The following is a 13951-nucleotide window of genomic DNA, read 5'->3' on the forward strand; positions in this document are numbered from 1 at the left end:
CTGAAGTGGTGGCCATATGGTGAATAGTCTCTCCTCTCTCTCCCCTTCAGCCACGGCAATCACATAAAATACTGCAGCCCACTCACGCCAAGCGTATCAGTTATACACTCACTACAGGTGAGGGTGCAGACACTATATAGGGCTCATGGTAATATTGAATGGACAGATTAGAGTTAGTGAAATGAATTTTTTTTTTAAACAAACAAACAGAGATTTTTTTTCTCACCTGATCTTCAGTCAGAACAATCAGCCGGGTCACAATAATGTTCACAACATTTCCTAGACTGGCATCACGGTAAAGTTTGGCAACCTGACCTCCAGAAAAGAAGAAAAGACACAAAGTCAGACAAATTGTGTCCATATGCCATAACATCTCACCTTCCTTCATTAAATACTTTCCTGTAAAACCTCCTAGAGCTTTCGAATATTATCATTTTAATAATTATTTAAAGAAAAAATGCCAAATATTTGTTAGTTCCTGCCTTTAAAATGTGAGTATTTGATGCATTTCTTTGTTGTACATGACACCACACTGAATAGTCTTGGGTTTTGGATTGTTTAGGACGTTGTTGGAAATTGTAACCGGCATCTTTCACTGTTTTCTGACATTTTCTGGACAAAAGAATCAACTGATAAAACAAAGAAATAATCGGCAGCTCTAAACATTACAACACATATCCACCAACTAAACTGGAAACAATTAAAACTGTATGTTCAACTGTGCGGTAGGTAACGACAACATGACCAAAAATTAGGATCAAACTTACAATATTCATTACAGACAAGATGTAGTGCTCAATGTCTTTGCGTCCATGGTAACCGACCATCATTTTGTCAGCGACCACGAGCGTCTCCACGAAGCGCTCGGTGCTGACGGAGCGCCTCTGTCTGTGGGTGCTGTTGGACCGCTCGCTGTCGTTCTGGGGGGCAGGGGACGAGTGGACAGGTGGAGGTGTGCTAAACTGGCAAGGTGCACTGCTTTTAATGAGGTCTGTGAACGACAGGGAGACAACTGCGGGTTGTAGTGAAATGTGAAATAACAATCAATCAAACTTATGATGCATTATCTACGTGAGAGAGCTGGTTTGTGAATGGTAGATGCACGTAGGGAATCTGCCCCTTTGAACCTTGCGGCTAAAGCCTTTGCTTTATGACCCAGATGCTCTGGGAAAAAGCTATAAGATGATACATGTTAGGGCATGCTAGCTTCCTGGCGATGACAGCCTTTGCTGTTTCTTATAAGACCTTGGCCCAAATACCTAAATATCCACCTGGTTCTTTTTCCAATTCGTCATATCTCAGGGGCCAGAGTGTTTGGGGGCACTGAGTTGTCTAAATTTTAAAATCTGAACATGATTGCTGGTTCTATAAATAGGATTTGTGCTTCAATAAAAGTCAGAGCCAAGTTCTCTTTATGCACTGAAGGGCCTTTTATGAAAGCTGGAGCGAGACTTTCTCTTACAGGTTGAAAGGTGTCCAGGCCAGGAGCAACTATAGCACACAAGAGGCCCGGTCATGTCTACCAGAACCTGGGCCTAGAACCAAACCAGCACTTCCTCTAACCTGCTATGTATAGTTATTCCTTTACGTCAGTTCCACCCACACAGAGTCCAACCCAGATGGAGGTTCACCAACCTGAAATGCCACAGCTGAACTCCTGGCTATGCTCTTGCGGTGAGGGAATGGCAGACATTTTATAAATAACATGTTGCTGTGCTTCTTCCAGGTTCCATTCACTGGAGGTGGTGGAGGATATGTTCTTTAATGGCTCTATTAAATACTGTTCTTCCTCTGTTGTTATAACACCATGCTTGTCAGGGAAGGAAAAAAAAAAAAAAATCAGTGAAAGAAACAGGTTACAAACACAAGCAAACATCAATACTGAATGCAAAAACCTTAAGAAAATGCAAGAAAAACTTACAGTGCATGTTCTGTATTTCTTATTTCACTCTATTAAAGGGGTACCTCAACTATTTTACACATAAAGTTCAGTTGAGTTGTTACTGTGAGTTCAGACAGATTGAGACGCAAACAAACGACCTGATTGCATCAGAAGTGAACAGAGAGCCGAAGTGAAAAATCGAGCTTTGGAACAGAGCATTTCTCAACACTTTGTCATTTGACTTGCTTCGTATGTTTATTCATATGTATGATATTGTTGCTTATTTAATATTTTATGTTTTTAGCGACTTGACAGAAGAGACGAGAAGATGAGGGCGTCGAGGGGTCGCCGTTAGTTTATCATCGTTAGTAACTGCTGTACTGAAGCTAATTTATCGAATATTAAAAGTAAATTCCAACAACACGCTTCAAAACAGAGGCTAGACAAGAAAAAAACTGCACAAATCCAGCTTAATAAATCTGCTTCATGAACATACAGAGATGAGGGGAAGAAGGAAAGAGACTGAACCAGAGTTTCTAGTGAGTTTCTTAGAGCAGTCAGAGGCTGAGATGAGCTGAGCATCTAGCTAGCAACAGTCAGTGTTCGCTAGCTAGCGTACAGCTAACGTCTGCGCGGTTGGTACTTGGGCTGTTTGGGGAGAAGAAACACAAATGGTCAAATTTGCGCAAATAATCCAAGGCAAAAATTGTCTTTGCTTTCTGTCTGAACACACCGTCAACCGTTGTAAAGTTTCTTATGTGGCTCTACAGAAGTTTTTTGAGTCTGAAAACATAAGCTAACCCTGATGACGTCATCCAGGTTAGCTTAGCGTGGGCCAAGAGGCTTTACATTTTTACAGCAAGCTGACAATTTAAACTGGTGGTGTTTGACATACATATGTATTTGCCTGGCAGGGAAAGTCTTGAGTTGCATTATGGGAAATGTAGGATTCAGTGTTTTTAGAGTTTGACTGATACTTGGGACTAAAAGTCACAATATCTCAGGCTGTGACCATTTTTTTTTTAACTTATTTTGTCTGTTGCAATCATTTATTAGTCACTAGTGTGCAGTCAAACCCCAAATAATCAATATTACAGTCACACCAACATTAAAACATCATTCACTGCCCTCCAGTGCCAATAGAGAGGAGTCCTTTAAAGTGAGTTTGTGGAAAACACTGGTTTGACTCTGTAAAACCCACAATGACAGCAATTAACCACACATCACACTAGCAAACAGAAACATCCTCGATTTATGGTTTTAATAGTGTGTGATGTCAAGATCTCAAACTGCACAGACAGCTGATTACATTAAAGTACAGACACATTTTTGTCCATTTTTGGTGCTGTTAGAAAAAAGGGCAAACACTAATTCAATTTATGATACTCGGCGCAGGTCTTGCCAACACATTTGGCTAGATGTTTTCTCCACATGACTCCATTTGCCAATAAGAAGCAGGGCCTTTTTTTTCTCCCTTCTTTAGAGTTAGTCTGAAGCAAGGAGGGATAACAGCTATTAAAATTTCTTCCAATTCCTTGATTAGCGAAAGAGAAGCTGGACAGTCGCACAGTCTGTGGATAAAAGCCTGAGGACTAAAAGCTTAGACAGGATAATTAGATGCCTTGTTACCGCTGTTCGGTTTTGTTTTTGAACAGAGCACTCCGAAATGGGGTAATATCTACGAGTTAGACACATTATTTTACAGATCACAAAAAGGATCAACCAGATAAATGTGGTCTGCACTGAGGCTTTGAAAATTCATGGATAAAGTGTGATATCTAATGCACAACTGGAAAGAAAAGTCCCCCCACGATGCTCAGCGCTGACAGATCACTACGATGATGTGATACATGAGCATCACCTCACTACAAGCTGCCTGCTCAGACTCAGTGTGCCAAGTGGAAAGAGGCCAAGATTGTTTTAAGCAAACTACAATTGGCTTAATCCTGAAAGACTGGCTGACATGAGAGCAGCACAAGTCAGGTATATGTACTGTCGTTAGTATCTGAAGGGAAGGAGTGTGAACTCTATGTGGCTCGAGGGGCAGTTCGAGTGTGGGCTGGTCACTGGTAATAATTAAAATGCCACTTTGTACTCACCAGGCCTTTGCAGTTGCTGAGCGCCACTCTGGTCGTACTGTGCTGATTTTGCAAGAATCCAACATAGTGACAGTTATCTACCATGTTATGACGCCACTCCAGCCCTTCTTTGCCCCAATACTCCACTGTAAAATGTTTCGACACCAGGTGGGGGTTGAGTGTCAGGTTTAAGTGAAAGTGCTTTCCGTAAGCTGACAGTCTGTAGAACAGCCGGGACTCTGGAGGGTCCGGGTCCAACGCGGGCACCGGCCCCATTATGGGGTCCACCGCCCCCCGTCTCCGTCGGCCCGGCCGGTGGTGCTTCACAGTGTAGCTCAGGAACTCTCCGTTCTCGTCCACCCGCACCGGGACAGTCAACTGGTAGTGCTGCAGGTAGGACAGGAACTCCTCTTTTACGGGAGAAAGAAAAGGAGAAGAGTGGAGAAGAGAAGATGTTGTGACAATGAACATAGCGTTACAATAATCTCCCTGTCCGAACTGTCTACATCATACCTTGAGAGTTGTGCGAAAGTCTGTTGACGCTTTGAAATTCAGAAGCAGCCATCACCACCAGGCTCAGTGTCCAAGTCAGCGTCTTCCACAAAATTTCCATAATTCAGGGAAAGATGTGACATGGGGTGGGGGTAGAGGGTGCTACAAACGGGTTAAAAGCACACGGTCGGTCCGATGCCACACCATAACAAGTCCATGGTTTGTCTCCTTCGCTGAAATGTTCTCGTCGTGCTCGAAAGCTCATCCGGGGTCTCAGATTTCTCCTGTAGGCGAGAACTTCCACATCCCACTGGCCTCTGAATTCATGTCAGCAGCTCGTAGAAAACACCGTAATCCATCAGACGCACAGTCACTCTCAGGTGTAACTCCAAACAGGAAGCTCTATATTGGGAACTTGTCTTGACCGATCCATCTGCATTCCTGTGGAGGAAATCAATCAGAGGTTAAATGACCCTTTATCTCTAGGAATTATCACTTACTCAGATTGCTGTCTGTTGTAGGGCTGAAACGATCAGTCAATTAATCGGCAATCAATGTGTGATTAACTCGCAACTATTCTAATATTATATTGATCATTTCTGTAATTTTTTAAGCACATACTGAAAGTTCACTGTTTCCAGCTTCTCAAATGTCAAGATTTGCTGCAGGCGGTCGCTCTGACAAAACAAGCAATTTGAAGATGTCACCTTAAGGTCTGACAGGCAGTTTCCACTGTTATCTGAAACTTTATGGGCCAAATGTTTGATGGATTAATCCACAAAGAACTGGTGGATCAATCAGTAATGAAAATCAGAGATTCACAACTAATGTTAAAGTAGTCCAACATGATATCTTGGAGTTGCGTCTTTTATCTGACCAACGCTCAAAAACCCAAACATGTTCAATTTACAAAGAAATAAACCAACAAGCAGCAAATCTGCACATTTATGAAGCTGGAACCTGAAAAACGTTGAAAGTTTTTGCCTGAAAAACGACAGAAACAATCAATCTGTTGGTCGATTAGTCAATTACTCCATTAATCATTGCAGCTTTAATGAAAAATAAACATTGCCTGCAGCTCTAGCTTGTGGTAAACGAATGACAATCTCCCACAGAGTTCATTATCTTTGAGTGGGACTCCCTCTCTCAACACATCATTTAATTGAACACGTTATTTGACACTTGAAGAGTAAACTGCCAGGAGCAGCACTGACTTTGGTTACATTTCCGCCAAGTGCCACTTCCTTATTAATTAAATCTCAGTCTGCAGGAGATGACAGTTTAATGACTAATGGCCTTAAAGTGCAGTGCGATAAAAACACATAAATAAAGAAAGAAAAGAAAACGACCACATTAGAAGGAAATGTATAAGTCTGAACAGCGCCAACGGGGCTGACTGGTCGACATGATATAATTTCTGCAGGTTGTGGTTTTACTCACTGACGCGCTTCACGGCAGCATGTGCAAACTAGACCACTATAAACAAACGTCAGCGGGTCCAAGTGATAGCGGGATGATGCCCAATGAAAAGTGTCCAAACACGGATGACAGCCTTTGGAAACCGGGATTTGTGTACGTGCATGTGTGTGTGTGTGAATGTGTGTGTGTGTGTGTCTTGAGCTGTAGAGCTGCAGCGGTCCAGACAGACAGACAGCTACCTACTTGGCCACTCTGACCCAGACAGTTGGCAGCCGGCCCGTTGTGCATTACACCGGTACCTCAAATACAACCTCCACGGAGCGTCTGCACGTCAAAATAAACCGTGGGTTTTGTTGCAAAAGGTGTGAGCCCTGCTCTGTCAAGAAGTTTTGTTAGTTTGCTGGGAGCAGCGCGGACTGCAGACCTGTAACGGTGCAAAACTTGACACCCTGCAAATGTAGAAACTGTGCGTAAATGTGCGCAAAACGACTCTTTTTTTCCACCTCTGTCTGAACTGTCGGTGCCAAAGTTGAACTGGCTAAATGCTGGTCTGTAAACAGTGTCCGCTTCACTAAGAGGATTTAAACGCTCACACGAATCTGCTCCCGACAAAAGCAAGACCGAAAGACATAGAGTCCTATTCTCAACAGACGGGGAAGTGTTAACAGGAGATATTTACCATGCTCATCTTCATTGTCAGCTCCGGTCCAAGTGTGCAGGGAGAGCTCGGGACAAAGGGCTGTGAAGTTCCGCACGCGAACCTCCTCAGCTCTCCTCTTTTCATCTCCTTTTGGACTCTGCCATCCTCTGAAACTGCAGTGAGATTCTCCCCTTCAGACCAAGCAGCAGTATCTCGGACCAGACACTGTCACACACACACACACCACACACACACACACACACACACACACACACACACACACACACACACACACACACACACACACACAAAAGTCAGCCTTTTCAAATTCTTGGATTTCCTCCAGCAGCAGAAGGATCTATTTCCAGCCTATCAGTCGTCTTTATAATCTAGACGTTGTGTTCTTGCTGCTGCTGGTGCTGGTGCTGCTGCTGCTGCTGGTGCTGGTGCTGGTATGGTGGTGGTGGTGGTGGTGGTGGCTCAGAGTGGCTTAAAAAGTTAGATGAGGTTGTAGAGGGTGATCTGCCACCTCACAAACCGCCACAGCAGACTTGCCTAGGAGAAAAGAGCATGCAAACACCAGCAAAAAAAGTTGGCCTGGAGCTGCTCCTCCTCACTACATTGCAGAAACCGGGTATGTCCCAGTTTCGGACAGCTTCAAATTGGCAGCTTTTTCGGGTTGGGGGTGGGGGGTGGGGGGTGGGAGGGGGGAAGAGGGAAGAGGGGGGGGGTTGACGTCAGTGCAGATGTGCCTCTCTCTCCCATCAGCTGTGCGCATGTCTATCAGTGCTGCTGCCCTGAAATAACACTTCAACTTCAGCCCTTTAAGAAAAGAGTAGGTTGGGGGGGGGGGGGGGGGGGGGGGGGGGTTAACTCTCACATCATTTACTGGAGTGAAAGCAGCAATAAAATTTATTTTAAAAAATACTCCATTACAAGTAACAGAAATATTTGGTAGGAAGTAACTAAGTACATTTACTCAAGTACTATTCTTAAGTACAATATTGAGGAACTTTACTTGAGTATTATTCATGCAACTTTATACTCAAAGGCACTTAATGAACTTAATGAACCCATGACATTTATTTGACAGTTGTAGTTACTGGTGCTTCAGAAAATGATGATTCTTGCATAAAAGCTATAACAAGCGCTTATAGAATCTGATCAGACGACCCGTCAGTGTGTAATGTGTAAGTAGAGCTGAAATGATAAGAGATTAATCAATGCGTCAATTGGCAAAGACTTAATTCTGATTTAATTAGAATTTTGAGAATCATGTTGGTTTCTCAGATATGAAGATCTGCTGCTTTTTCCTCTTGATTATTTGAACTATTTTAATTCATTTTTAATAGTTTTGAGGCTCGGCCTGTTAGTTGGACAAAATAAACTTTGTGCAGAACTCACTTTGACCTCAGTCAATCAATTAATCGAGAAAATAATCAAATCAAGCTGTGATGAAGAAGAATCCGTAGTCGCAGCCCTATTCAAGGAGTGATAATGACATAATGGAGAATATTAGACGACGCTCACAGGCTTCGTTTGTCTGAGTTATGAGCACTTCTACTTTAAACACCTTATTCTACGAACATACATAATGGAGTATTTCTACTCGGTGGTATAGTAACTTTTACTTCTAGGAATACATCCTCCATCATTGAAAATACTCCATTACAAGCACAAGGCCTGCATCCAAAACTTCACTGATGAAAAAGTACAGAAGTAATAGCAACAAAATGATCAGTGGACAGAAACAAAGTAAATCTCAGAGGGAAATATTGTTCTTTCTACTCCACTATCTGACAGCTAGTCACTTTTCAGATTAAGATTTTACATGAAAAACTCGTATATAATACAACACATTGTTAAAAGTTAATCTGGTGAGTACCGACCTTTATGAGCTGCAGTGGCTGAGCACGAATTCTGATTCTTTACTTCAGTAAAAGTGCTAATACAAAAATGTAAAAATACCGCCTTCAAAGTAAAAGTCTTGTATTGAAAACGTTACTTAAGTAAAAGTATAATTATCAAAAAGTACTAAGACATAGAAAGTAACAGTACTCAGAGTAGAAAAATGAGCCCTGTGAATGCTGCATAATAATATAATAAGATTATTACACTGATGAACACGTGTATGGAGCCTTTTAATGTTTTAGTTGGTCAAAGTTGAGCTAACTTTAACTATTCTATAAATAGTTTAATCTATAACAATGCATCTTATTTCATTAACTGATCATATGTTTTATATCTGAACTCTTGTTTTATTACCTGCATAAGTAAATAGTTACTATAGTAACTGCATCAACTCCATCACTGCTGTATTGTGACTCTTTAAATAAAATTCAGTGTGTAGTCGTGGCTCCTTTTCCACTCTACACTGGTTTCATCTAAACGACCATTTCAGGCCGAAAACATGTCAAAGATTAAAGAAAAATCCCCAAAAATACAACACAACTTCATAAAGAACTTAGTTTTTTCCTCTTTCCTCTCCCATTAATCATGTCACGACCCCTCAGATGTATCTGCCGACCCTTTGAGCCCTAGATTGGGAACCACTGGTCTAAACTAGCTGATGATTCTCTTTCTATTTTAACTGAAGCGGGATTTTGAATGCAGGTCTTTTTCTTGTAATTAAGTATTTTTACATGAAAGTATTGACACTCTCACATCAGTAAAAGATAAGAATACTTCCTCTAAATTGTACTTGAGAAAATGCACTTCCCACCATTGGTAAGTCTGACGGATGGTGATGATATGAGCGATGGCAGATGATCGCCCAGCAACCACCAATATCAACAAAGAACAATATCAGGAAAAAAAAAAAGAACATATTCTGACATTTGTTTGGCACTAATGTTGAATTTAATGAATGAAAACTGATGTCATGCTAAATAAATACACGCAGGTTGGACTGACATCACCTGGGTTAACTGTGTGGTATCATGAAAGGTGGTAATAATCAAATAAATCAAAGCGTCAGGCCGCTCAGAATACACACATTTATTGGCAATAATGACCCAGGCCTGGAGGTTTGATGTCTGAATCAGTGGATGTAACCACTGCGGGGAAAGGTTGAAGTATTTTTAAGAGCCCGCTGTAGTGTACGCTAATGGCAGCCCCGTGTATTTTGGTGTAATTTAGCCCAGGTCTATCTTTAGTCTGTCGGAAATTGAAAATCATGCCTATTCCTGAGCTGCATTTACAGCTGCTCATTATGTAGGAGCCTATATCATTACAGTCAGGTCGTCATTACTGCTCTCCTGCACAGCCTGAGCAGGAGAGCAGCGAGATGGTGGGGAGCAGCGCCGCCATGTGTCTGAGAGGAGCATAGCAGGGCTTGCATGAAAATGCATCATTGTAGGAATACTCAAGTAATGTACAAGTACATCAGACTTGTACCTAAGTACTTGAGGAAAGTTTACTTGAAAGTACTTTCCACTACAGCCTTTGTTCATCTCACTTTAGTTGGTGTGAATGAGCTAGATTAACTTTAACTCACCAAAATAAAACTCAGAAAAGAGGTTTAAAAAGAAGTTAAAAAGTTCCTTAGTTACAGATGTCTGTGATACAGGTAAATAATTATTGAATATATTAATTAAATATACATATTTTTAAAATATTTTAAATAATAGTTTATGATAAATACATTACATTTTTCTAAAATGGATCTCTGCTTGAAAAACAACCGAATCACACTCAGACCTTTTAATAAAATCCTTAATGGGTTATTAACATTAATTTGCAGAACTAACGTTTCCTTAAACTGAAACATGTTGTGTGTTCCCCAAAATGAGAGATGGTGTGACAGAAGTGTTTTATTGTGGGTTGGGCGTAGGTGCGTTTATAAATCGTTGAATGTACAATAACAGTAATAACGTCGGAGCCTTGCTTTGATTGGTTTTAGAGACTCACCCTCCGTCCTGGTCTCAGTCTGTTCTCCAGGAGCCGCCGCTGTTCAGCTTCACCGTCCTTCAGCTCTCCAACCATCTGGTAAGATTTACCTCCTAACGACTTGCTTGAACTGGGAATCCCAAACGGGAAGCTTTACTGTACGAGTCCGCTGCCATATTGTTTGATGTTTAAAAAGAAGTGTAATCTATATTCATCTCTGCGGGGGGGGGGATGACAGAAGTAGTGATCACAAAATCCAACAAACAAACATCAGTGACACTTTTCATCCCACAGAGAAAAGTTTTTATCCGGATCATGGCTGTGACGATGCAACCAGGCAGATACGAGGCCTCCGAGTTCCAGACCGGCCTGTGTGATTTCTTCAACGACTGTGGGATCTGTAAGAAATCTGTTTTTAATCTTGTTTTTGTTTATATTTGCGAGATGCAGAGTGCGTATTTTCATCATCATGCATTTCTCTCGCCTCAGGCCTCCTTGGTGCTTTTTGCTACCCGTGCCTGGGCTGCGCCATCGCCAGTGACATGAACGAGTTCTGCCTGTGTGGAATGGGCATGTCCATCCGCAGCGTCTACAGGACCAAATACAACATCAATGTAAGTTTCAGTGGATGTCTGCAGCTGGCTGACTGCGGGAATCCCTGTTCACACTGTGGGAAAAAAAGCAGCAACAGTATTAGTAGGTAACTCTGAGTATGACACCTGTACAGGAGTGGCTGCAGAACAGGAGGGATGTGTTAATGCCAGGTTAGTAGCGTTGTGTTTACTGAAGTAAAAGTACCACTACATCCATGTACAAATACTCCATTACAGGTTTAAGTCCTTAATTCAAAATCATACTTAAGTACATAAGTGTGATTGACTGATTAGTGCCATCATCTAGCCAAAGATTTAATTTGTCCAATACTTTGGTTTATGACTAAATACCTGCAAATTGCATTAGCCCTAGCTGTACTTGGTGTTTAATGCTAATTAGCAAATAGTTAATACTAAACAAAGACAGTGAACACGGTGAATATTATACCTGCAAAACATCAGCATGTTAGCATTGTTCCCTACACCAGTAATAAACTTCTAACTCATTACACTCATTAAAAATCGTTATCCTATCGTTGTCTTTCAACTATCTTCCACTTTAATTACGACATATAAAGTTCACATGGTTTACAGCCTTAGAAATGTAAAAATAAAAAATGCATGATTGCTTAAGTTGAAGTAATCTAGGTTTGCACTTGTGTGCATAGGTGTTTACCTAATAATAAAACTGGAGTAAAATCCTATGTTGATTGCCATCAACCCCACCCAGACTCGGTGCATCACATCCAGGCTGCAACCTCTAAGAGTAACTTTTGTACTGTTGTTTTCTAGGGGTCCCTGTGTGATGACTTCATGATGGTCATGTGTTGTCCCATGTGTGCAGCCTGCCAACTGAAGAGAGATATTGACCGCAGGAAGCAGCAGGGCATTTTCTGACTGGGGTAAGCACCTCCACAACACACCCATCCCGTTTAAACCACCTCATAATGACTTGCTATGTTATCCTCAAGTTTATGGAGCTGTTGAAATGATGGAAAATCTCATGCGTGCTTTATGCCTTCTAGATGCTGCTATGACACAAGAGAGGCTGTAAATGGTGGATCGCTGAGCTGCTGAGGCATTAAGTGGTTCACTGTATATAATGTTGGACATAGACTATATATACGCTTCTATAATCCTCTGAGATTAAGAACATTCATATCTTCTAGACAGTTAAACATTAGTCATCTGGGTCACAATTTGATGTTGGAGAACAGTGTCATTATTTACTCTTACAATAAAATCAAATTTTATCTGTGTTGTCCTGAGCAGTTGACTGGATGTGGAGAAGATTGCTAACTCTAACTTTTCCTCTTGCACCATCATCATCATATTTAATTTGTCCATAAATTTGTCAAAAATAAAATAAATAAATAAAATAGTGTCTAATTAGCAAATGCTAACACAGTAAACTAAATGGTCACATTAAACTTGCTAAACATTGACATGTTAACATTTTTATTGAGTGATTTTTTTTATAGATTGTTTCATATCAGGGATTTCATATGAAACGCTGCGAGAGTGACTAAAAACAAAAAAACATTTGTAGAAAATAAACTTTTTTCTTTTTTCTTATCATATTCCTTCTGTAGTAGTTTAATCTAATCGGGTTTCAGGGACATGACTTCCTATTCACACTTTCTAACTTTGCCAGTTTAAGAGGAATAAACTAGCTGGATGAAGGAAGGTGTCACACAGGTGTCTCTCATAACACGGCTGCATTCCATTTAGCTGTGCCAGTGTCTCGGCTCTGGTACTGTGCATGCTGGTTCATCTGCACAGCTTGTTGGCACACCTAAATATCACTGAACCATGAAGAATTCATCTGTAACACATTTTCCTGTTAAGACAAGTGAGAAAAAGCTACATGCCGCGCAGCAGTGTGGATCTTCAATGTGTTTCTTAGTAGTTTTGTATGTTTTTTTTTTTTTTTTGTTGCTCTGTGACACAAGGCCACGGCTCCACAAACAACACTGGTTAGTATCATAAATCCTTTGTTGGTTTTAATGTCTTCAGGGAATTTGTTAATAATGAAAGTAACTTTACACAACTTATTCTTCACAGCGTTGACACACAATTGCAAATGTGTGTTGGCATACATAACGTAAATGTAAATTTAGATTCAAAGTGAGGTTTTGGATCATGGAGAAAGTCAAAGTGTGCGCTTGTGTGATAGAAAGAACATACTGTGTGGTTAAACTTGATGGAGGAAGAGGAACTTTCACAGAAGAAAAACATCATGAGAAATGTTCTGTCATTATGCATCTTAAAGTGTCCACAAACTTCCGCTTTTGGTCACCATTATGTCCTGCCTTTCAACTGGGTGAATTTAATGAAGAATATTACTATGAGTTACTGTAACCACCCATGTTCTTTCTCAAATGAACAAGGGATGAAGTACAAAAAGGTAAAATAATAACGAGCTTTGTTTAATATGCTTATATTGTATAGATAATTGCAGCCTACCAGGTATTATGGTATTATGTGCATGACTAGCAAACATTTTTCGACATGTGTATATCTTCAGCCTAAATGTTAAAACCTGTGTGCGGATCTGAAGGAATCACAACAGTGAGTGTGCGCTGTTTGGGGCTAACAGGTGGAGAAACTCACATAATGCACCTCTCAGTGGCAAAGTTTGCAATTACAGACGTTTTAGGTAAAATCTTCAGCTACTTTAACTTACATGAAGCTGTATCGTCCGGCACTCTGGGCAACTCTAAAGAAAATGCTCCATTCTTTCCTCAGAGTAACAGCAACAAACACACTGGGAGCTAAAAGAGGATGTTGCTGGGAAAGCTGCTGAAAAACAAACTCAGAGAGTGCATGTCATGATTTATGACATATACATGCTGATTGTAAAAGGGGCTATTTGTAAGTTTCCTCTGATAGCTGGGAGCAGGTGTTTGTTATTGTCGCTTGACAGGTGCTTCGGCCATCGCTGCTTTTACGAGACGAG

General features: G+C 41.0%; 2 protein-coding genes across 2 annotated transcripts in view; one reads left to right on the top strand and one right to left on the bottom strand.

Annotated features, from left to right (window-relative positions):
• adamts6 (ADAM metallopeptidase with thrombospondin type 1 motif, 6) overlaps positions 1 to 6737 on the bottom strand; it is a 61650-nt gene extending 54913 nt beyond the window's left edge. Inside the window, exons 1-6 of the mRNA XM_056404184.1 lie at positions 6551 to 6737; positions 4474 to 4893; positions 3982 to 4370; positions 1636 to 1810; positions 768 to 991; positions 227 to 310 (exon numbers count right to left, since the gene is read on the bottom strand). Coding sequence (XP_056260159.1) covers positions 227 to 310; positions 768 to 991; positions 1636 to 1810; positions 3982 to 4370; positions 4474 to 4573 — 972 coding nt within the window. The 5' untranslated portion in view covers positions 4574 to 4893; positions 6551 to 6737. The remainder of the gene's footprint in view (positions 1 to 226; positions 311 to 767; positions 992 to 1635; positions 1811 to 3981; positions 4371 to 4473; positions 4894 to 6550) is intronic.
• Positions 6738 to 10342: 3605 nt separating this feature from the next.
• On the top strand, positions 10343 to 12245 carry plac8.2 (placenta associated 8, tandem duplicate 2). Its single transcript, XM_056404058.1, has 5 exons — positions 10343 to 10498; positions 10694 to 10799; positions 10889 to 11013; positions 11785 to 11894; positions 12018 to 12245. Exons 2-4 carry the CDS (start codon positions 10715 to 10717, stop codon positions 11887 to 11889), a joined length of 315 nt encoding a protein of 104 aa, XP_056260033.1. The 5' UTR covers positions 10343 to 10498; positions 10694 to 10714; the 3' UTR covers positions 11890 to 11894; positions 12018 to 12245.
• The last annotated feature ends 1706 nt before the right edge of the window (positions 12246 to 13951 follow it).

The sequence above is a fragment of the Seriola aureovittata genome, chromosome 18 (assembly GCF_021018895.1).
Source record: "Seriola aureovittata isolate HTS-2021-v1 ecotype China chromosome 18, ASM2101889v1, whole genome shotgun sequence".
Classification (NCBI taxonomy): domain Eukaryota; kingdom Metazoa; phylum Chordata; class Actinopteri; order Carangiformes; family Carangidae; genus Seriola; species Seriola aureovittata.

Excerpts from the sequence above, each read along its gene's own strand:
- plac8.2 (XM_056404058.1), top strand. The coding sequence starts at position 10,715 with ATGGCTGTGACGATGCAACCAGGCAGATACGAGGCCTCCGAGTTCCAG. Across the intron at positions 10,800-10,888 it reads CTTCAACGACTGTGGGATCT|GCCTCCTTGGTGCTTTTTGC; the intron begins GTAAGAAATCTG and ends CTCTCGCCTCAG. Across the intron at positions 11,014-11,784 it reads GGACCAAATACAACATCAAT|GGGTCCCTGTGTGATGACTT; the intron begins GTAAGTTTCAGT and ends GTTGTTTTCTAG.